The sequence below is a fragment of the Filobasidium floriforme genome (assembly GCF_021052385.1).
Source record: "Filobasidium floriforme strain CBS 6241 chromosome Unknown HD553scaffold_22, whole genome shotgun sequence".
In the NCBI taxonomy this organism is placed as follows: domain Eukaryota; kingdom Fungi; phylum Basidiomycota; class Tremellomycetes; order Filobasidiales; family Filobasidiaceae; genus Filobasidium; species Filobasidium floriforme.
In genome coordinates, this window is record NW_025763643.1 from 458655 (window position 1) to 478891 (window position 20237).

Here is a 20237-nt window from a genome sequence, read left to right on the forward strand (position 1 = left end):
CCAGTTGCCCGTCAACGGGGAAATGATTCCTACAGAAAGGAGGTCCGTCTCGAAGCTGACCAACCTTTTGCTTTGCGTCGACTTGAGTCGAGGTCGGCCGCATACACCCGTATGCGATCACCTATACCAGATATATGACGAACCAAGAAGCGGTGAATTGTCGGAGGTTCGATGTCCTTGAATAGTTTCAGTACTAGCGCATCGAATTGGACTATCGTATGGGGATGAAGCAGCAGTGACAGCGTTTTAAGGGCCAGGCCAGACGATCGAGTGTTTCGTCCCGTTATTACCATCGCACGATTGATCCCGATGGTGAGGCGCTAACTTTGATCTGGCTGACCGGAGAATTGTCCGTGTTCCAAAGATGGAAATCGGTATACTGTACGAAGTCTTCTCAAGGTGGATAATTCATCAAAAGTTTCTCCGCGAAATTCCCAGTTGTAGCGTATATAAGTGAAACCGTTGCGCAGCCCAAACGTGGGTCACACAAGACGAAGGTTCATTGTCCAGCAACTCGCCGCCACCCAAATCCATAACCTACTGTAACAACGATCTAACATGCTTGTCTCGAAGCTCTTCATCTCGCTTGCCCTCAGCATGGGTCTCATCCCGGCTACCGAAGCCCGACTGAAATACGTCGGTATCAACGTCTCTTCCGGAGAGTTTGGTGTCTACTCGCCTGGAAACCCTGGGTTCGGGTTGCCCGGCAGGTTCCCCGACGACTATCAGTTCATCAACAAGAGCGCCATCGACGTCCAGATCTCACAGGGGATCAACCTGTTTAGGTTGAGTTTCTTGGTGGAGAGGATGTGTCCCCCGAGTTATGGCCTGGGGCCCAAGTTCAACGAGACCGTGAGTGTCGGAAGACATGTTAACAGCTTCCTCAATCTGAAAGCGCTGATTTGTTTGAGCGAACCCGATAGCATTGGCAACTCTACAACGAAGCCCTTCAATACATCACCGACAAGGGTGCCTATGTCATGACCGATGTGAGTCCCTTGACCCCTGTCCCTTCAGATGGCCGGAACTGAGCGTTCGCATCCTGGTAGCCCCACAACTATATGCGATACGGCGATCCCTCTGCCCAACCGATGAGCGGACCGATCATTGGTGATACTTCCGACCCTAAGGCGGCGACGACCGAGCAATTCGGAGCGTTCTGGGGTGAGATGGCTAGGCGTTTGCAAGGCAACCCGAGGGATATAAGCCAATTTCCCGTTGTTCTCCCGGTATGTTCCGACTTGAAGCTCATCTCGACCCGTACATTCCGGCATTTCATCCTCTTCTAGCTACGGCCTGATGAACGAACCTCACGACATGCCCACCTCTCTCGTCCTTCTAAACGATCAAGCGGCTATCACCTCGATCCGTAAGACCGGGGCTACCCAACTCATCGCCGCCCCGGGGAACAGCTACACGGGGGGACACTCCTGGCTCCAATCGTCTCAAAACGACGAACCCTCCGCCAACTACCTCAACAAGCTCCGAGACCCGATTAATAATACCGCCATCGACATCCACGAGTACCTGGATTACAATTTCTCCGGAGGGAATGTGGAGTGCGTCAATACGTTTGATAGTACGATGGGACCGTTGACAGAGTGGTTGAGGGATAACGGGTTGAAGGCGATCGTCAGCGAGTTTGGAGGGAGTAATACCACGGTCTGTGCGGAGATGTTGAAGGGGGCGGTGGATTATGTGGCGGGGCATGACGAGTACATCGGGTTGGCCGCTTGGGCTTCGGGGCCGAAGGTCAGTCCTTCACGATCAGATGCGTACGATCCCCTGCCGGGTTGCTGACCGGCCAGCTTACCCGCTCCGCGTCGGTTTGTCAGTGGAACATCTACTCGCCCTGCTGCAACAACTATACCAACAACTTTGGGTCCCTCGAACCGGGGTCCAAGGCTTCCGACGGGGGTCCTTCTTACTACGACACGATCTGGTTGCCGACCATCTTGCCTGCCTATGAAAAGTATTACTCGCAGGTCGTCAGGGAAGGGGTATCCAGCATCGAACTCAGCAACGGGAAGAGCGGAGAGAACAAGGGCAAGGGTAACGGTAATGGCAATATCAAGGGGAACGATAACGGCAAAGGCAAGGGCAAGGGCAAAAACGGGCAGTGAAACGTGTAGCCGACACGTCTTTCCATGTATCCCTCATACGTTTCCTACTGGATTTCCACTCTGAAGAGTGTATACAAGCGCCTGAAATCATCGTTTTCGTATATGTATCTTATGTGTGACGTCGTGCGATCCGACCTGGTCACTAAGCGCAACAAGTGAAACAGACCAAAAGACGACCCGAACGTCAGATCCACCATTCGGGTGAGACGACGAATACGGTTTGGACTCGCTTCGAGGGCGTTCGGCCTTCGGGGACTTGGCACATCACGTGGTCGGTCATCGCTGCCTAGCTGCTGCAGGTCCATGTCAAGCCACTCTGCCGTAATATCTCGCGTATCAGCGTTTTCGGGTTTACGGCCCGGATCTCTCCGCTGTGCTGCTCGCTATCTGATAAACAACCCTTCCCTGGCTTCGGCCTGGTGGAAAATCGAGGGGGGGGGATGCAACATGCGAGCATGCGGCTCCTAGACTCCGGTTCACGCCGTGGCATGACACGATCCATCGTTCCGAGAAGCCAAGTGCTTGGTAAGATGGGTGTGACCTCGGGCGAAACACCGTACTAGACTTTCAGGAGCATCACCGAGGTTCAGCGGATCGATATATAAGACGAACTTGTCTGCTGGCCGCTGGTCATCCCGTTTTTCGACCCTCTTCTCTGATCAACGATCACAATTCAATACCAACGTCACCTTGAAGGTCGATACCAATCTTCCGTATACCCTAGACGTACCGTCCTGCAAATCACAACATCAATAACACATACGCAAGTTACCAACTCGACGCCATGCCCGTCCCTGCCCCGCTCAAGACGGTCCTCGTCCTGGGATCTGCCTACGCTGGAAACCGTTCCGTCGAAGTCCTCGCCAAGTCACTGCCCTTGAATTGGAGGATCGTCGTTATCGACCGGAGTACACATTTCTGCCGTGAGTCGCCGTCATCATATTCTTCTCAGGTCGAATGCGATTGATCTAACGGCATCACGACGATCCCAAATATACCGTGATACTATACTTGTAGACATCTACGCCTTCCCCCGAGTGTCCATCCTCCCAGGGCACGAACAAAAGGTCTTTATCCCGTTTACGACCATGTTCACTCGAGGGCTTGACGAAGCCCAAAAGGCGCATGTGGGGCGACATCAGTTGATCCACGGGACCGTCACCGGGTTGGGGGAGAGGGAGGTCAGGTATACGCCTTTCGTCCCCAAGAAGATCCTGCTGAACGGCGTCAATACGAAGGAAGAGAAGAAAGAGGATGAGGCTCCCGAGGAACTACATGAAGGGCCGGAAGAGACCCTCTCGTTCGATTATTGTATCTACGCACTCGGTGCTAAATACCCCTCACCTATCAACGTCTGGACGCACCAATCTACCATATTCTCACACGAACCCGCTAGCTTGCAGAACCTTATCGCTACCCGTACAGAGGCTGGGGAGGCTCATGAGATCAACAAGACGCCGGTTGGGGATAAGGGAGGGAGGGGGGTTGTGGAGACGACGGAATGTACGGGGACGAAGAAGGAGGGGGTTAGTTGGATGAGGGCGGCGCAGAGGAGGATCGAGGAGGTGGAGAGGATTTTGGTCGTTGGAGGTGGTGCTTTGGGTGTCCGTAAGTAGTAGCGTTTACTGCGGTCGATCTCTCAGCACACCTCAACCGGCTTACATCGTCGTGTCTTGCCCCGTGGTCATGATCCTTCGCTTCCGGTAGAGATGGCCACGGATATCATCGCCACCCACGGTCAGACCAAGAAAGTCACCCTCCTCCACTCACGTCCGAACCTCCTCAATCGGTTCGACATCGCCCTGCATGAAGCCGCTATGAAGCGGATGGAAGAGTTTGGGATCGAGGTCATCTTGGGCTCGAGGGTCGATGGGTCGTTTATCAACAAGACTGAAGGTGGGAAGGTTAGGACGACGGATGGGAGGGAGGTCGAGGCGGATCTGATCGTAAGCGACGGGTCAGGCGCAAGGAAGTTCAGCCTGGAAATTTTCTCACTGACCCCGATGTAACCTCTCGGAATCTTGCCACAGCTCTGGTGTACAGGTCAATCCCCCAACACGTCCTACATCCAAAAGACCTACCCCTCGGCGATCAACCCTACCAACAGCCTCGCCTACGTCAACCGGTACCTGCAACTCTCCACCCTCAAGCCCGAAGCCGTTCGACCGGATCCGAAGGTGGATGGACCGAACGAGCTGAAGAATGAGGATTTCGAGGTGTTGAACGAGAGGGTGTTCGTGACGGGAGACTGCGCCGACGCTTTCGGGTACGTTACGTCCGGCCTTGCATATCCTCGGTTTGCTCAACTTTACTAATTCTCACTACTATGATATGACCTTGTTGACGTCGATAGCGCACTCAACGCGGGCCACACGGCGTACTGGCAGGCCGACATGGCCGCGGAAAACGTCCTCTCCCTCATCAAGGCCGAAGAAAACGTCTCATTAGCTTCACAAACCCCGGTCGAGTTGAAGGATTACAAACCTCCAGCTTATGGGATCAAGGTTTCTCTCGGTCGAGTGAGTAATGACACTCCACCCGCTTTTGCCTTAACGCGGGATTCGCTTGTGTGTCAAAAGTTATGTATGCTGACATGCGAATATCATGATGGGTTCGCAGGACCTCTCGATTTATCAGCGGGATGGCAAGTTTGGCATCGGGGATCCTATTTACAACCAAGACGATCTCGGTACGGGCATCATGTGGAGCAGTAAAGAGCTCAGCGAGGACGATTATTTCGCCTAGATTGAAGCGCGCCTCGGTGCAGGATCGATGTCGATGGAATCGGAAGACTCATCGATGGGACGGGAATCCGGAAGCCTTTTAGAGTCGTACTGAGTACGCCAGATCATCGTCAAGGTCGAAATGTATATTAGAATGTACAATTCAAATGAAATACTTTGTGTCTTGAATCTCATGTACGACGGAAATGGGATACATTGTATTGTGAATCTTGTACCTCTACCGGAAGGTAGATTAATGATTCGTGGCAGGCATGTGCTCATCCGCTCCATTGCTTGCGAGCGTCCGTCAGGGGTACATACTGACCTCCCGATCCAATCCAAAACCAAAATCTTCCGTCGCGTCAGCCTCTTTCTTTCCCCGCTTACTTCACCCTCCCGTTTCCCCTTTTAACAAGCCTCTAGACTCACCCTGACATCCATAACATCCTGCACCCGTACTTCTCCCTCCGCATCCTTGGTGACGACCTTGATCACCTGTTTACCCCCTGCCGGGCCGACGGGTATGAACATCCTCCCCGGGCTATCTAGTTGTGCTAATAGTGCGGGAGGGATGGTAGGCGAGGCGGCTCCTACGTGGATGGCCTTGTACGGAGCTGTTTCGGTGCATCGTAGCCAAAGGGGGATGAAGGGTATGTGACGGCGATGGTAATGGCGATAGTAAGCGCAAACGGAAAGGGAATGAATCAGGTTGGGACGATACCGAAAGGGTCGAGAAGAGGACGAAACTGACCGAGAGGCGCATACCCTTCCCTCCCATCGCCCAACACTATCTTCACCCCCGTCTCTCCCGAGACCTTCCCTCCATCTGCATCCCCCGATTTCGTTTTCGTTTTCGTTTTCGCTCCCATCTCTTGTTGTTCTGCTGAAGATACAGATACGCCATCGGTAGCTAGGTTGTTCTTGCTCATCTCGACAAGCCCTGGGAGGTGGTCGATCCCGATGATCAGACCTGTTGGTCCGACGAGCCTGTGCATGACCGCCGTCACTACATTTTTTAGTGCACCGCAAATCGATATAGTACGATACGATTATCGATGTCAGCCATCGAGGTTGTGCCATAAGCTTTGTTCAGCTCTCATCTGGAGAAGATGGAGGGGAAAGAAGAACTTACGATACCCGCTCCCACAACCTACATCTAGAACCCTCGTACCTTCCCCTAAATAATCTTCGAGCGAGTTGAGTGCGTAGGCGTGCATGTGCGGGGCGGAGATGGTAGCTCCGAATCCAATCGGTCTTATTCACCGAAGCAGAATATCGATTTTGGCGGGCGGTGGGTTCAGTATGAGATGGGACGTATGAAAAAAGGTCGAGAAGATGAGATAAGATGTGAAGGAGTAAGAGAGAGCACGAGAAGCTCACTGTGGGGAATCTTCGTAGGCGGTAGGTTTGTCCGGTACGTAATATCTTCTGTCGGTCGCTTTCATCGCCTGTATGTTGAACAGTTCGATATCATCGTCAACCTACCGTGCTCAGGATAAAATACCAGATAGAGGTCTCGTGCCTCGGCTATCCGGCCTGGTCGAGCGATACCGGATGTGACTAGGTTGTCGATAAGCTGCGTGAGCGAGACGATAGGAAGAGGTGTGACGTTAGCGGAGGATATCGGGAAGGCGATGCAAAGGGCAGCCATGAAAGAATGGTCATACCTCTGCGTTTGTTTTACCCGTGCAATGCCAGGCCATGATCGATCGCAGTGTTCGAAACAAAGGCATGTCCTTCTTGATAGTCCGATGGACGATGGTAGAATAGGACGATGAATCGCTTAATGATCAGCATATAGCATCATCGTCCCTCGGTCATCGGGCAAGTCCGAAGACGAAGGCGGTCACGTGATTACATGTCTTCCCCTAAGCAACTTCTGTGTACCGCGGACATTCTAATGTTTATTGCCATTCCCCCTCGGGCTACTTGCTGATCGTTTGTTGTTGATGTTGTCGACCTCTCTTTTGATCGATTGATCACCATATCCCAACCATTCAGATATCTTCCAGCTATCGCAATTTGCAATTTGACATCGCTACCAAACATCGGTACATAACATTTACAAAGGTCAACAAGATGACGTCCATATTCGCTATGCAAGTACATTCCTCTCGATAGACTCGGCCGGGAACGATAGCTGATCAGAATCGACATCTTGCTGCTTTTACCTTGAATCGCGGGCGCCCTTTCACAACATCGTCGTCTCCGATCATGCAATGGATAATATCGCCTTGTCGTGCTGGATCAAATCATTGCTTGGACTGGCTTTGGCGAAATGTTCAACGGGGAAAACGAAATCTGCGTCGGATCTATCGAATCGATTTGATCAAACCAAACGAACAGGAGCCGAAGTCAGTCCTTCCTCTTTTATGCTGTTCCTATCACCCTAAACAAAGACCGCTGACCAGTCACATTATCCTACTTTGGTTTACATGTCCGATCTCGTCAACGAACTCGAAATGATTGCCTGTTCTTTTGCAATCAACCCACCATCGAAACCCAAACAAACTTCCCTCTCACCTCAATCCTCCTACCTCACCCTCTCCTGGAAACCTTTACGATCCCCAACCAAAAACGATCATACAACAGCCTTCAAACCCCGCCCGACCCCTTCCTCCGCCTCCTTAACCCAGGGTACCAAACAATACCAACTGAGGAAATACGCCGAACAGACCCTAGGGAGTGGGAATTTGAGGAATGCGGTGGTACTTCCTGAGGGGGAAGAGGTTTGCGAGTGGGTGGCTGTGCATGGTAAGTCCCGTTCATTCTTGGGCTGGAGAAATTGCATGTAGGGGTTTTGAGAGCGAAAGGAGGGTCTGGGGGTTTGTGGGGTTGCAGCCAAGGCTGATCAAATCGCCTTCCTTCCTTCTTGCCTTCGACGGACTTCGTGGGCATCTCTTTCGACAGTCGTCGACTTTTTCAACCACCTGAACATGCTTTACGGGACCGTCACCGAGTTTTGTAATCCCACACGGGTGAGTCCCTTTGAACCAGACTGAGCCCGGGGTGTTTCCTTCCTTTGCGGCTGGTCGGGCTCTTGTCTTTGCTGGATGTGACTCGCTGACTCGGATATCAATGTTTGATGGAATTCGATTCGATGGGTGCGTTATATAGTGTCCGATGATGAACGCCGGGACCAAGTACGAGTTTTTGTGGGAAGACGGGGTTACCTAGTGAGTCTCATCCTGCTCCCAGATTTTATCAGCGATTAATTCCAGGTCTGAACGGATTTTCTCTCATCGTCCCCGCAGTAAGAAACCTACGGCGCTCTCGGCCCCGCTGTATGTCGAGGCGTTGATGAGCTGGGTTCAGAACCAGTTGGACGATGAGAAGTTGTTTCCTCAGAAGATCGGTGAGTTGCAGCATCCCTTTCACACCCATCCCAACGACTACACTACGCTTCCACCTTCACTACTGAACCTCTGCCGACGCTTCCTGGCTGACACGTTGAACTGCTCGTGATGTTGTACCCTCACCAGGCGTCCCGTTCCCGAAAAACTTCCTCTCGACGTGCAAGACGATCCTGAGGAGGTTGTTCCGGGTGTACGCTCACATCTATTACGAGCATTTCGATCAGATCTGCGCGCTCGGGATCGAGGGTGAGTTTTTTTCGCGAAGTCGAAGTCTGGATATCGTGTTTGGCCGGGTTCGAAGGCTGATGCTCGCTCTGAACGTTCGGGAATAGCGCATTTGAACACGAATTACCGACACTTTTATCTGTTTGTCACCGAGGTGAGTTGCCGGACGATCTCGATTCCTGGCGTCTCCACTGACGTAACGGATCCCTGGTAATTCTCGATAGTTCAACCTGGTAGAGAAGAGGGACATGATCCCGTTGGCCGAGTTTAACGATACCATCGCCGGAGAGTACAAGTAGGACCTCCAGAGCCATGGATGGGACTTTTTTTTCGACATCTCTCCCCTGCCTCTCGCCATCACACGGCTCCCTCTTGTTCTGTCTGTCTTGACGACCGCGACGTTCTTCTTTCGTGTATCTTGATTGTTCTGCGTGTATGACGACCCACCTCGACGATGCTTGCTGGCCCGTGTATATGATCACGTTTACACCCTGATGTCGATTGGCTTGATCGATCGAGGGTTGATTTTTCTTGGCTCTTGTACGGGGTGCCCGATGGTCGCACATGGTAATTGAGGATCTCCGGGGGACATACTGTATTCGTTCACCGGTTTCACAACTGCGTGAAACGGGTGGTGAGATTCGATTCCGATTAAGGTATGATGTCATCTTTCGGAAGCAACTTCACGTTAGTCATAACCGGGGAAAGGGGAAGAGCCTGCAAGCTGACGACGACGACGACGACGATGTTGGCCTTCCCGAGTAGTGCTGCTGCAAAGGTTACATCGATGGTATCGATAGTCCTCCGTCCTATACCTCGACAACGCCTACACATTCGCGCTTTTACTACTAGTCGGACGTTTTTCCGTTCATCTATTCCTTTTGCACGCAAAGCGATAGCTCGACCGTCGCAACCGAGACCTTTCGCATCTAGGCCTTTGTCTTCTCCTCGAAACAACCCATACCAACGATTCAACGTCAGCTCTTTTGACAAGAAATATCTGAGCGACATGTCTGCAAATGATAACCAGAAGGATTCGAAGGCTCAGAGGGAGATCAAGGAGAAATGTTTCATCGTCGGTAAGTTGCTGGTTTCCGTTTTTCCCGCTTGCGATGTTTGGATGCGATGCAAGGGTGTCCCAAATCGAATTTGGCATCAGTATCAGGAGCATAAGGCTGATGTTCAACGTGAGGCCTTTCATTTCGTGGTTCTTGATGATGCTTTATCGAGACAGTCTTTGGAGCTTCGGGAGATCTCGCTAAGAAGATGGTCAGTGCGCTCTCTACCCCCTGAGTTCGCCAACTACTATGATCATCCCCTCGACAACCTCGCTCTCCCCCTGCCAATGTTCGTTCGACCATACTGACCCGAATATATCCTTTCCTATCTACTTGGGGTGACCCAACAAACAGACCTTCCCCTCGCTCTTCCAACTCTTCAAACTCGACCTCCTTCCCAGCAAGACCAAGATCATCGGGTACGCCCGGTCCGACATGGACAATGATAAGTTCATGGAACAGGTCGCTGGTGGTCTCGAGGGGGAGGACGAGAAGAAGGTCGAAGAGTTTAAAAAGTTGGCCAAGTATGTCAGGGGGGCTTATGATGAGGACGAGGCATTCCAGGTGAGTTTGACGTGGATCGAAGGGTCCAGGTGGGCGGATTGCTTATGTTCATCGAGTTATTACTTACTGGCAGAATTTGGAGAATGAGTTGCAGACGATTGCGGGCGACGAGTTTGATGGAGAATCGCACAGGCTGTACTATGTGAGTCTGCATGACTCGATCTCGGATTGGCAGATCTATTCTCTGACCTTGACGGTAAAATCACCCCACAGCTCGCCGTCCCCCCCTCGCAATTCACCTCCCTCGCTCAGATGCTCGCCAAGAACAACAAGCCGAACTCTGATAACAAGGCCAACACCAAGACGCTCTCCTCCAGGCTGGTCATTGAGAAACCGTTTGGCAAAGACTCGGAGTCTTGTCAGAAGATGATGAAGGATATCGCCGAAGCTGGGTGGGAGCAGAAGGAGATTTACCGAGTGGATCATTTCGCTGCGATCGAGACGGTGAGTCGGTTAGAGATCCCGCACGGGCGCTGGCATGATCATTTTCGAGGGTCTGGTTGCTGACGATACCTTCTTGATGTCTGAAACAATGCTGTTGTCAGATTAAACAACTCCCCTACCTGATCTTTGCTCAACCGAGCCCGTTCTCGCCTCACAGCCTACTGAACAAGAACCACGTTCAGGCGGTCATGATCGAGCTCAAAGAGTCGTTCGGGTGTGAGGGACGAGGAGGTTACTTTGACGAGTTTGGGATTGTGAGGGACGTCCTGCAGAACCGTGAGTCACGGGGTTTCAGCTGCGGTCAAGGGATGATAAGCGGGAGGTAGGAGGCTGATCGTGGAGGTCTGTGAGCAGATTTCATGCAGGTCATGACTATGCTGGCGATGGACCGACCTGATTCGCTCGATGGCGACGAGTTGCGTGACGAAAAGGTCAGTCCGGTTCTCGCTCCATACATCAATGTGGGTATGTAAGACGGCAATTTCGCTGAATCTCGCATCTTACTCGTTATAGGTCAAGGTTCTCAAATCGATCGCCGCCGTCGACCCCAAGGACGAGTCCTCCTACATCCTCGGTCAATACACCAAATCCAAGGACGGCAAGAAGCCTGGGTACACCGAGGACGAGTCTGTGGAGAACAAGGAGAGCAAGACGGCTACCTTTGCCGAGATGGTCCTGAAGATCGACAATGAGCGATGGCAAGGAGTCCCCTGGATCTTGAAGAGCGCCAAGGCGATCGAAGAGGATATCATGCGCGTCATCGTGCACCTGAAACCGCACGAGGACAGCGGGTTTACGCCCCTGTATGAGGGGACGAAACCTTCGGCCCTGGTCTTTGAGCTGTTCGAGACCAAGAAGGTGTATTTCAGTATCAATTCCAGGAAACCGGGTTTCGTGGGAGGACCGACGAGGAGCAAGGTCGTACTCGATTGGGATTCGGAAGAAGCGCAGAAGGAGGGGAAGAGTTTGGATCCGTACGCCGTTGTCATCGGCGAGGCTATCAGGGGACGAGAAGAGAACTGTAAGTTTGATCTTGAGGAAGGTTGGGTTTCGTGAGGTATTCAGAGACGATGACTGATCGAGGCTTTGGGTTTGACTATGATCAGTCGTCAGGGAAGACGAGCTCTACGAAGCTTGGAGGATCTTTACTCCGTGAGCACCCACTTTCTTTTCCCTAGCTATCATGTCGTTCTTCAAGCTGTAAACTAATCCCCTCGGTACTGCCCCGAATCACAATTCAGGTTCCTCAAACACATCGAGTCCGAAGCCGGTCCCAAGCCCGAACCTTACGAGTATGGTTCAGAAGGACCCGAGGGGTTCAAGAAGTTTGAGGAAAAGTTGGGGTACCAGGCCGGGTTGCAGTGAGCGGAGGGAACGTCGATGTGGGTCGCCGAGAAGAGTCCTACGGAGATGGAGAATGGCCGAGAAATGCGTAGGGTGGATATGGTGAAACGTGAAACAAGTAAAGGAAGCAAATTTGCCTTGTCAAACGGAAAGTTCGAGTCAATGAAAGTGATATTTGTAAGAAAAGAGGAGATGGAGGTATATTCAGTGCGGGATTGAGAGGTCTATGGCCTCCCAGCCCGTAGTAGTAGCCCCTTCCTTTCCCCCCGCCTCATCCCGCCGCGTCCTTCCAAAGTCCCGCCGAATTTTCTCGTAGGATTGTTTAGGGATAGAGGTTCCTTGAGATAGGGCGCCTGGCAGAGGTGTCATGGGGTAGGTGACCGGTGGAACGATGAGCAGCATAGCCAAGTGTTCCAGTTGGTCTCGGATGACCTGGTGATTCTGATGCAATTTTCCGTTGACGATCTAACCACCCTGGTCGATCCGGCTACAAAGGCGAATGTGCTTCCATTCCCCGTCAATCTTGCACTTGTCAATTCCGGCGTGGGGGACCATCGACTCCCCGAACGCTGAGGTAAAGGGACTGGCATCCCGGCGCAGAAATCATACCCCAATGCCCGATGTAGTATATGACGTGCTGGAGGGTCTTTTGGAGCAGCCGTGTGAAAGTCGGTGTCGAGCGCAGCTTCTAATAGATGAGCGAGATCGATTTCCACGATAATTTCCCTTGCCTTGAAGTGCAGATCGAGGGTAGGCTTACACCTCTGAGGCTTCCTCCCGTTTTTTGACCGGATCTATGGGCTATGGGCTGATGTTGCTGGCAAGTGGCCATCATCCTTATTAATTATTGATGTCGAACGCATGTCCCTTTTCTTCTTGCGAGGTCTAGGCTTCTCAACGATCAATATCATCCTGCTCATCGTCATCCATATCATATCATGGGCATATTCCTCTTTACACCCTTTGATTGTGACTTTTGAGCTTGGACTCGCCGTCGACCATTCGATGGATGAACCGTCCTCGATCGATTGAAGATCTCTTTTGTTACAAAATCGTCACTCTTCCTCGCTTCAGGACGATAGCATATGCTTGTCATTGTAATCGCTGCTAGTACATCTACTGGATATCAGAGTCAACGTCATCAATACAGCGTTCGCCATGTCATCCCCGTTAGACCGTGACGAAAACCCATCATCCTCGGCCTCGTCATCGTCAACATCGCCTCCACCCACATCATCGGCCACGCCCATCTCAGCCCTCTTCCCGCCCATCATCGCCAACAACAACTCCTCTACCCACCTCGTCGATGACAACGAATCCAACCCCGTCATACGGCCTTATACGACGCAGAGATGTTTCACGTTCTGTTCGCAATCTTCCTTGAGGAGGGATACGGGGTGGGACCCGGTCTGCAGGGCGGTGTGTTGGAAGGTCGATAGGAGCGACGACGCGAGCAAGCAGAGAACGCCGGGTTACCTTGATCGACAACGAGCAGAGCGGGCCGGGGTGGCTTCCTCGTCGTCTTCGGCGATCTCTTCTGGAGAACCGTCAACACTAGCATCGACGTCGATCATGGCCGAATTCGCCCAGTCCGTCTCACACTGGATAGGACAACGCTCCATCACCGCCTTCAAGGGCACGCTGGACGAGATGGTAGAGATGCAAAAAGAAGGACAACGTTACGATCCCGCCTGGGACCAAGAAGGAAGCTTGAAGGCTAGGTACTTTGATTCGATAGGACGGACGCCGAGTTATTATTATGATCAGGATAGCGGGAGGGGGAAAGCGCAGAGGCGGTGGGAGGAGATGTCGGATCTGGAGTATGATCTTAGAGAAGGGTATGCGAGGGAGTATGCTGCGGAAGTTGCTGCTGCTCAGCAGGCACAGCTGGACCAATCTACGAATACCAATTCCAACCCCAATGCCGACCTCGATCATTATTACGAAACCGCCCCCGCCCCGGTAAGGCCGACAACGCTAGCCGAGCGACAATTCATGAGACTCGTCAAAGAAGAACAAGCACACTTGGAACGACACCAGAGGCAACGCCAACAAGCCCGATCTCCCTCGGAAAGAGACAGGGACGTCACCAAATTCGATTATCACTCTGAACCGCTCCCTTCGGGTGGGACGCATATCACCCTCCCCCTCTCCACAGTGGTCATCGCGCCATGGTACGCCCTCGCGAGGCGGACAGAGTTCATATTCTCCCCCGTCTACCGGCTGGGGAAGATGTACACGGACTCGTTCCGCTCGACCGAGACTGGCCATTTCACCCTGGATAGGTTGTTGACCTCGGACACTGCCCAGGGAAGAGGGTTGAGCAAGATGTACGACCAGGTCGTCAGTGGGAAGGTTTGGACGTTTGGAGGCAAGGTGGCTGAGAAGTGTGGGGATGTTTGGGGAGGGTGGTTGGGTCTCGGGCAGGGAGAGGGGGAGGGGAGGGGGAAGGAGGATGGGGGGACGGGGTCTTCTTCTTCCGGGGGAGGGGCGGGTGGGGGCCGGAAGGCCGACTAGGCATCAGGGAAGAGATGAGGAGGCTGCATCTCGTCTTATCCATTTACTACCAGCAATGAACCAGACCATGCAGGTACTTTGTAATGTTCCACACGTCATACCTCACACAAATACTAGCATCTCAACTCGCGCCGCGCTACAGTATACTATACTAGTCCTAGTATATCCGGCAAACCCCACTACTCTCAGCCGTCCCTCCCGTCCTCCACCAAATAGGGTTATACCTCCCCACCGTATACGGGTCGATCACTTGGGCGTACCAGGGGCTATCGAGCAGCCCGGAAGCTTTGCAAGCAAAGTTCTCGAGATACTTTTCGTCGGCACGACCTTCGGAAGAGCGGGTTGCGTTTAGCCTGCGATTGGAGAGTGTTGAAGATCGGGCGTTAGGGAAAGAGGTTCGTTTCAAAAAAGAAAGAGGAGGGGAACGAACCCTCTTTGATCAGCGTCACATGAGACCCTGAAGACCTCTGCTCGGGAATACCCGTCCTTGTTTCCTTTCTCGCCGGGCCGTGCGATCCCGCTGTTCGTAACCGCGTTGATCAGCGAACTCAGACTCCCGTATAGATCGTGGTCGTCTACTAGTAATTCGTCTACTAGTAATTCGGAAAGGACCATATCAACTCACTCGAACGTGACAACCACGGAATTAGCAGGATATTCTTCAGGTAGCAACTTCCAGCCCTCGTCCTCTTCTTTAGGTTCGGGGTATTTGAGGTCCCCCTTGATAGGTTGACTCTTGTCCTCGAGATCTTCGTGACAACTCGGCGCACAGGCGTACTGCAAATAATTGTCGTACATAGCGTTGCTCGATACCTTGGTCATGCTAGGGTGAGGGACCATGACGCAGATCACCACACAGGTCCCGGAGATTTGAGGGGCGAGTCGGTAATCATCGTTCGACGCTTGGAGGGCGGAAAGGTCGAGGAATTGGACGTTGTCGGGGTTCTTAGGGTCGTCGCTGGTGATGAGAGGGTCTTTGTAGCCTTTAATCGAGTCAGGGAAGGCTTCGGGATAGGTATTGAGAGAAGGGGCAGCTAGGATGGTGATTGTGACAAGAGGGATGAGGGCGAGCAGGATCGGGAATGCGAACATCTTCGTCGAATTGTTGGACTGGTGGAAGAGGAATGGGACCGCAAGGAAGGTCCGCATCCGACTGTCGATCCGGCCGAAGTGACACGGATAGTAGGAGCTATATATCCTGATGCGCTTCGTGTAATCTGAAACCGGTCCACCTTTGATAGTAGGGGCGAACCTGGCTTCGACCTCAAACGCACCCATTTCGATTGCTTTTGATGAAACGCGCTCGCGCCCGCGTGTCACGTGATCCTGATCCTCGACCCTCGACCTCTCCCATAAAGTTGGATCGACCGATACTTGAACACTGACATCGCACATCCGGTCACATCTTCACACCTCAGCGGTACGATCACTACTACTAGTCATGAACGCCACTCCGCTAGCACTCCTTCGAACGACCGTCCGAGCCCGTGAACCGCTCGCCGCCTCCCTCATCCGGCAGGCTCGATACCGTTCGTTCGGAACCACCTCGTCTGCAAGGGAAGAACAATCGACCTCGACAGCGACTCCGAGGAACGCCATCAAGGATGCCGAGAGGGCGTTGTCGAGAGCTCAAAAGCTCTCGAAGATGTCGGGGATGTCGGGAATCAGGCAGGAACAGCCTCTACAAGGTATATCACGGTTTCCAGTCACTTGCGGGCGTTCCAGGAGAGCTGACGATTGACTACGATACTCTGATGGGGATTCGCAGATATTGTCGTCCTGCCGCCATTGAAAAAGATCGGTTTCAATGCCGTCAGCGAGAGGCGGAAATACGTGACTAAACGAATAAGACGAGGGTTCTACACCGCACAATCGTCAGTCTACTCTCACAAATCCTAATTCCAAATCCTGTTCGGCACTGACTATCCTCTTGCTTCATCGCTCATCCCACTTCTATCTCTTTCTCGATACAATACGGAATAGCATCTCCAAGATCGTCTCCTCAGACATCTACTCCATGAAGACCTACGACCACCCTTACAAGAGGTTCTGGGGCCAGATCGCCGGGTTCTTTTACCCGCAAAAGGCGGCTTCGGGGTTGTTGAGCCATTTCAGCAAAGTTTGGGAGGGGTGGAGTCGGGCGATCGCTAGGTCAGTTCTCGGATCCGACCAGTGCGAGCACAAGTCCCAAGCCGATAAGGATCCAATATAATCCACCTTGTTCTTTTGATGATCTACGTAGCGGGGATATGGAAAAGCTCAAAGAATACTCCAAGGGTTCCGCACTCGAATACGCCAAGAGCCGAGCATCGGCCGCTTCTTCTTCTACTTCTCACGGAGGACCCAAGATCGAATGGGCGGTGAACAAGTACCTCTCTGCCCCTAGGATCGTACACGCGAGGAATTGGGTCATCGACCCGAAGACTCAGGCAGAGGTCGCTCAGGTCATTGTCAGGTTCGAAACAGAGCAGGTGAGCCGACGTCTATGAGTGTGCATAATGCAGAACCATCGATCGGCTCATACTCGGAAACATCGTCCCGTAGACCTTGACGATCCATCAGCGAAATAAACCGTCTAGTACCCGGAGCTCGCGGATATCCGAATGTTGGGTGTTTGAGCGATACCTGATGGACCCCATGTCCAAGTGGCAGATCAGGGACAAGGTCACGCCGTTCACGGGCGGAGAGATTCCCGAGACGTTGATCTAATCGGTCTGAAGAAGCATGCCTTTTGTAGCTATAATCATGCATCGCTCGTCACGTTATACAACCCTCCACGGACAGACCGAAACGCCAGACCGCCGATACTCATGCTCGTTGTCGCTTGCTCGCACCCTCGCCTCGATCGTCTTCGGCGTTCTTCCTTTTCGTCCCCGTCGATGGTCCCGGAACCTGAGCCGCCCCGCCTTCCACATCGGCACCGGCGGCAGCGGCTTGCTTTTGCCTCTCCTTCTTTCCCTTTCGTTTCTTGGCGGGACCAGCAGACGAACCTTGTCCGCCCTTGTTCTGACCCCATCCTTGATCCCGAGATCGACCGCCCGTAGCCTCTTCGTCCTCGGGCACTTCTCCCCACTTTCGCTTCGCCAGCTTGGCCTTGAGCTCCTTCAGTCGATCTCGCATCCCTCGACCGGCAGCGCCGACCCCGGAACCGTGTCGATACGGCGCGTAATGCTTCATGCCCAAGAACTGGTTGAGCTCTGCGTCGGTCGCCAACAGGATCTCAGCCGGTGTCAGACCATAGTCTTGCGGGGCGGCCTTCTGATATTTGAATCGGGTAGGGAGATCGCCGATCTGTTCGAGGCACGGGTCTTTGTCAGCCACGAAGGACCAATACAATTCGAGCACGTCCGGCTCACCATGTCTTCGTAATCAAGCTTCTTGTACTCTTCCAAAGCCTGCTTGACCTTCTCCTTTTGCTGAGCGACTGTCAACCCCTGCTCCTCCTCCACCTCGACATCCTCGACCCGTTCCTTTCCCTTGCCCTTGTCCTTTTTCTTGTTCTTCTTTTCCTTGCGTTGTTTACGCTTGGACGTGGCGTCGTCGATGGAGATAAAGTCGGCGTCCTATCACGATGATTGGGGTCAGTATTCACGCAGTCAAACACGCCAGTCGACCGATGCTCACCATGTTCAAAGGCGGTTCCTCGGCCTCCATGTCGACGTCCTCTTCGGCATCGCCTCCGGGTGCATACGCCTGATCGAACTCGGGGTACTCTTCCCCTTCACCAGCGTAATCCATCTCGCCGCCCCCCTCCTCGTCCTCATCATCCTCGGCATAGGCGGTATCGATGTCATCCCCCCACGTCGGCTTCTCGTCCTGCAATCCGCTCGAAGCCCGTATCAGTCATATGTATTTCACATACCAGACCTGCATGGTCTACGACTCACATCATCCAACCCGGCCGCCAAGACCTTGTCCATCGCCCGATCGAACACCTCTTCATCCCAATCGCCCTCCATCTCTTCTTCCAACATTCCAAACGCCTTGTCCCCCAACTCTTTTCTCAGAGCTTCCATCCGCTTTTCGATCTCTCTTCGCTTCTTCCCCTTTTCCTGCTTGGTCTGCTCGGCCCGCTGAGCGGCTTGTTCGGCTTTCCGTTCGGCTTTGAGTTGTCGAGCCGTCTTCCGTGTCTCGTCCGTCCGTCGAGCTGTCGTTGTCAGATTTCTCGCGTGGGTGGTGATGTTGGCCGCGCCCCTATACTCGTCGTCAAAACCGTCATCCCAGGACCACAACGAGTAATCGTCAGCTTGAAACTCGGACCTTGCCTGCTTTTGACTGTAAACGATCGACTCACGGCTCTTCAAACCTGAAATTATAAGTGTTCTCAAACTCTTCCGCCTTTTCATCGAAATCGCTATCATCCTCCAGAGTTCCCCATGGATTCGCGTTCGGACCTTCCTCTGCGGCATCGTCCCGTCGAGCTCGAGCTTGCTTCTTGGGCTTGAATTCGCCGGCGTGGGAAGTGGTGCCCGCTTCGTCTGAAGGGTCGATCCAGCCTCGGTTCAGGATGTAGCTGTCGGAGTCAAGGCATGATGATTGCAAATATCAGTACGAGGGACATCTTTTCTGCCGATTTTGCGAATCGGAACCTGGAGCTTCAAAGGGGAAACGAGGCAGGGAAGCGGGACTTACTTCATCAAGAACTCTTCATCATCATCCTTCGTCCTCACCCTCTTCCCATCCCCTCCCTTTCCTTCCTTTCCCTCGGCATCTTCCACATCCACATCCGCATCACCGGCATCCTCCTCCCCATCCACAGCCTTGATAGCCCGCTTCCCTTGGTTTTGACCTTGACCTTGCATCCTCTCCGGGAACCCGCCCATCCCCAAGATCTCCCGAACGCCCTCTTCACCCCCAGCTTGGGCCAAGAGAAAGTCCCGGTATTTTTTCGCTTCGGCATCGTCCACCTGCAGAGTCGTTTTGGTCACCAAGAAATCGTCTTCATCCTCATCCTCATCCTCATCTTCTCCCTCTCCTTTGCCTTTGCCTTTAGGGACTCCACCCCCAGAGGCGGAGGGAATGGCAGTATGGAAAGCCCTAGTCACTTCTTCCCGTAACTGTCTCTCTTCCTGAACGTGGGTCAGGGGGATGAGCGTGTCCGGTAAGACTTCGGGCTGGCCGGAATCGAAGTTGGAGTGGGAAGAGGCTAGGAGGGCGGCGCGTTGGTGGTCTTGCAAGGTGAATTTCTGCGGGATTTCGAGAGTTGGGTTTTGTACGGTAATACGGTTTGGGGTTGTGATTTCGAGAACACAGGAGGTAACGGTAGGTTTTCAAGGATAGTTCGGGGATTGGATTTCATATGAAGGCGAGCAAAGGAAAGAATGTGTGAATCAGATTCGATCATTCATACCGAGTCGAATGATAGGGGGAGACTCACCTTGGTAGCTGCTTGAGCTCGAGGGTGGTTCAACTTGAGGGTTTCGGCTTGAATGCTCGTATCCTTCAAAGCCTCTGCATCGTATACAGTTGAAGCAGTCATTATGAGCCATTAATTCGTCGCATAGGATCGAGATCGAAAACCCGACCTCAACCAACACCCAAATCACCCAACCCAAACTCACCTTCGATGACCTTTTCCCCCTCATAAACCCCCTTGCCGCTCCTGATCAACCTCAAGGTCCTCAAGATCGCAGCGTCCATAGCCGGGGTCAACTCTTCCCCGTACTCGTCCTCTTCCTCGTCGCTCTCGTCAGAGACCTCATTATCGTTGTCCAGGTCGGATTCGAGCTCTTCGAGCTCGGCTTGACGTTGAGCTGCTCGACGGGATTCTACGGCGGTCAGGGCGGCGGCGACCGCTGGGTTTGCGGATGACATGGCGGGATGTTTCGATGGTAGAGATTCTACTTTGTGTTCTATGTAAAGCTCCCAGCAGATGTCAATGAT

The 20237-nt window shown here is 53.0% G+C and overlaps 9 protein-coding genes across 9 annotated transcripts; 6 read left to right on the forward strand and 3 right to left on the reverse strand.

The window, feature by feature from the left end:
- Nucleotides 1–558: 558 nt before the first annotated feature.
- On the forward strand, nucleotides 559–2123 carry HD553DRAFT_362269 (glycoside hydrolase superfamily; the record flags this gene model as incomplete). The annotated part of the gene is made up of 6 exons (XM_046183989.1): nucleotides 559–852; nucleotides 924–989; nucleotides 1050–1229; nucleotides 1290–1369; nucleotides 1413–1752; nucleotides 1836–2123. The coding sequence occupies 6 exons, from the start codon at nucleotides 559–561 to the stop codon at nucleotides 2121–2123; spliced, it is 1248 nt and encodes a 415-aa protein (XP_046033932.1).
- Nucleotides 2124–2579: 456 nt separating this feature from the next.
- On the forward strand, nucleotides 2580–5005 carry HD553DRAFT_337010 (uncharacterized protein). Its single transcript, XM_046182256.1, has 6 exons — nucleotides 2580–3046; nucleotides 3141–3731; nucleotides 3831–4069; nucleotides 4154–4389; nucleotides 4477–4642; nucleotides 4743–5005. Exons 1-6 carry the CDS (start codon nucleotides 2908–2910, stop codon nucleotides 4866–4868), a joined length of 1497 nt encoding a protein of 498 aa, XP_046033933.1. The 5' UTR covers nucleotides 2580–2907; the 3' UTR covers nucleotides 4869–5005.
- Nucleotides 5006–6578, reverse strand: HD553DRAFT_317659 (protein-L-isoaspartate O-methyltransferase). Its single transcript, XM_046180772.1, has 7 exons — nucleotides 6514–6578; nucleotides 6369–6422; nucleotides 6227–6294; nucleotides 5979–6100; nucleotides 5598–5852; nucleotides 5276–5460; nucleotides 5006–5166 (listed from the first exon to the last, which is right to left on the reverse strand). Exons 1-7 carry the CDS (start codon nucleotides 6547–6549, stop codon nucleotides 5125–5127), a joined length of 762 nt encoding a protein of 253 aa, XP_046033934.1. The 5' UTR covers nucleotides 6550–6578; the 3' UTR covers nucleotides 5006–5124.
- Nucleotides 6579–6828: 250 nt separating this feature from the next.
- HD553DRAFT_317662 (Mob1/phocein) lies at nucleotides 6829–9048 on the forward strand. The gene is made up of 9 exons (XM_046180773.1): nucleotides 6829–6945; nucleotides 7193–7200; nucleotides 7439–7600; nucleotides 7757–7824; nucleotides 7964–8022; nucleotides 8101–8201; nucleotides 8329–8448; nucleotides 8535–8581; nucleotides 8652–9048. Exons 1-9 carry the CDS (start codon nucleotides 6926–6928, stop codon nucleotides 8724–8726), a joined length of 660 nt encoding a protein of 219 aa, XP_046033935.1. The 5' UTR covers nucleotides 6829–6925; the 3' UTR covers nucleotides 8727–9048.
- A 149-nt stretch (nucleotides 9049–9197) lies between these two features.
- HD553DRAFT_317664 (glucose-6-phosphate 1-dehydrogenase-like protein) lies at nucleotides 9198–12051 on the forward strand. The gene is made up of 10 exons (XM_046180774.1): nucleotides 9198–9506; nucleotides 9662–9696; nucleotides 9840–10049; nucleotides 10123–10191; nucleotides 10263–10493; nucleotides 10595–10769; nucleotides 10848–10924; nucleotides 11007–11514; nucleotides 11600–11645; nucleotides 11735–12051. The coding sequence occupies exons 1-10, from the start codon at nucleotides 9215–9217 to the stop codon at nucleotides 11856–11858; spliced, it is 1767 nt and encodes a 588-aa protein (XP_046033936.1). The 5' UTR covers nucleotides 9198–9214; the 3' UTR covers nucleotides 11859–12051.
- A 728-nt stretch (nucleotides 12052–12779) lies between these two features.
- Nucleotides 12780–14841, forward strand: HD553DRAFT_362279 (uncharacterized protein). The gene has a single exon (XM_046183990.1). It carries the CDS (start codon nucleotides 12996–12998, stop codon nucleotides 14352–14354), a length of 1359 nt encoding a protein of 452 aa, XP_046033937.1. The 5' UTR covers nucleotides 12780–12995; the 3' UTR covers nucleotides 14355–14841.
- Nucleotides 14334–16042, reverse strand: HD553DRAFT_122466 (uncharacterized protein). Its single transcript, XM_046176512.1, has 3 exons — nucleotides 14980–16042; nucleotides 14785–14874; nucleotides 14334–14707 (listed from the first exon to the last, which is right to left on the reverse strand). The coding sequence occupies exons 1-3, from the start codon at nucleotides 15747–15749 to the stop codon at nucleotides 14512–14514; spliced, it is 1056 nt and encodes a 351-aa protein (XP_046033938.1). The 5' UTR covers nucleotides 15750–16042; the 3' UTR covers nucleotides 14334–14511.
- HD553DRAFT_317671 (uncharacterized protein) lies at nucleotides 15772–17152 on the forward strand. The gene is made up of 5 exons (XM_046180775.1): nucleotides 15772–16042; nucleotides 16123–16228; nucleotides 16338–16505; nucleotides 16597–16825; nucleotides 16899–17152. The coding sequence occupies exons 1-5, from the start codon at nucleotides 15796–15798 to the stop codon at nucleotides 17061–17063; spliced, it is 915 nt and encodes a 304-aa protein (XP_046033939.1). The 5' UTR covers nucleotides 15772–15795; the 3' UTR covers nucleotides 17064–17152.
- HD553DRAFT_317672 (uncharacterized protein) lies at nucleotides 17153–20219 on the reverse strand. The gene is made up of 8 exons (XM_046180776.1): nucleotides 19916–20219; nucleotides 19732–19805; nucleotides 18987–19540; nucleotides 18649–18867; nucleotides 18242–18548; nucleotides 17979–18170; nucleotides 17711–17917; nucleotides 17153–17645 (listed from the first exon to the last, which is right to left on the reverse strand). Exons 1-8 carry the CDS (start codon nucleotides 20166–20168, stop codon nucleotides 17163–17165), a joined length of 2289 nt encoding a protein of 762 aa, XP_046033940.1. The 5' UTR covers nucleotides 20169–20219; the 3' UTR covers nucleotides 17153–17162.
- Between the last annotated feature and the right edge of the window lie 18 nt (nucleotides 20220–20237).

Coding starts and splice junctions, on each gene's coding strand:
- HD553DRAFT_337010 (XM_046182256.1), top strand. CDS start 2,908: ATGCCCGTCCCTGCCCCGCTCAAGACGGTCCTCGTCCTGGGATCTGCC. Junction 3,047..3,140: donor CCGGAGTACACATTTCTGCC/GTGAGTCGCCGT, acceptor CTATACTTGTAG/ACATCTACGCCTTCCCCCGA. Junction 4,643..4,742: donor TCAAGGTTTCTCTCGGTCGA/GTGAGTAATGAC, acceptor ATGGGTTCGCAG/GACCTCTCGATTTATCAGCG.
- HD553DRAFT_317659 (XM_046180772.1), bottom strand. CDS start 6,549: ATGGCCTGGCATTGCACGGGTAAAACAAACGCAGAG. Junction 6,423..6,513: donor CGGGTAAAACAAACGCAGAG/GTATGACCATTC, acceptor TCGCTCACGCAG/CTTATCGACAACCTAGTCAC. Junction 5,461..5,597: donor GGAAGGGTATGCGCCTCTCG/GTCAGTTTCGTC, acceptor GCACCGAAACAG/CTCCGTACAAGGCCATCCAC.
- HD553DRAFT_317662 (XM_046180773.1), top strand. CDS start 6,926: ATGACGTCCATATTCGCTAT. Junction 8,202..8,328: donor GTTGTTTCCTCAGAAGATCG/GTGAGTTGCAGC, acceptor TACCCTCACCAG/GCGTCCCGTTCCCGAAAAAC. Junction 8,449..8,534: donor CTGCGCGCTCGGGATCGAGG/GTGAGTTTTTTT, acceptor GTTCGGGAATAG/CGCATTTGAACACGAATTAC.
- HD553DRAFT_317664 (XM_046180774.1), top strand. CDS start 9,215: ATGGTATCGATAGTCCTCCGTCCTATACCTCGACAACGCCTACACATT. Junction 9,697..9,839: donor GAGATCTCGCTAAGAAGATG/GTCAGTGCGCTC, acceptor CCCAACAAACAG/ACCTTCCCCTCGCTCTTCCA. Junction 10,050..10,122: donor ATGAGGACGAGGCATTCCAG/GTGAGTTTGACG, acceptor ACTTACTGGCAG/AATTTGGAGAATGAGTTGCA.
- HD553DRAFT_362279 (XM_046183990.1), top strand. CDS start 12,996: ATGTCATCCCCGTTAGACCGTGACGAAAACCCATCATCCTCGGCCTCG.
- HD553DRAFT_122466 (XM_046176512.1), bottom strand. CDS start 15,749: ATGTGCGATGTCAGTGTTCAAGTATCGGTCGATCCAACTTTATGGGAG. Junction 14,875..14,979: donor TCCGTGGTTGTCACGTTCGA/GTGAGTTGATAT, acceptor GGTTACGAACAG/CGGGATCGCACGGCCCGGCG. Junction 14,708..14,784: donor TGTGACGCTGATCAAAGAGG/GTTCGTTCCCCT, acceptor CTCCAATCGCAG/GCTAAACGCAACCCGCTCTT.
- HD553DRAFT_317671 (XM_046180775.1), top strand. CDS start 15,796: ATGAACGCCACTCCGCTAGCACTCCTTCGAACGACCGTCCGAGCCCGT. Junction 16,043..16,122: donor GCAGGAACAGCCTCTACAAG/GTATATCACGGT, acceptor GGGGATTCGCAG/ATATTGTCGTCCTGCCGCCA. Junction 16,229..16,337: donor GGGTTCTACACCGCACAATC/GTCAGTCTACTC, acceptor AATACGGAATAG/CATCTCCAAGATCGTCTCCT.
- HD553DRAFT_317672 (XM_046180776.1), bottom strand. CDS start 20,168: ATGTCATCCGCAAACCCAGCGGTCGCCGCCGCCCTGACCGCCGTAGAA. Junction 19,541..19,731: donor GAGCTCAAGCAGCTACCAAG/GTGAGTCTCCCC, acceptor GAAATCCCGCAG/AAATTCACCTTGCAAGACCA. Junction 18,171..18,241: donor TGGCGGCCGGGTTGGATGAT/GTGAGTCGTAGA, acceptor AGCGGATTGCAG/GACGAGAAGCCGACGTGGGG.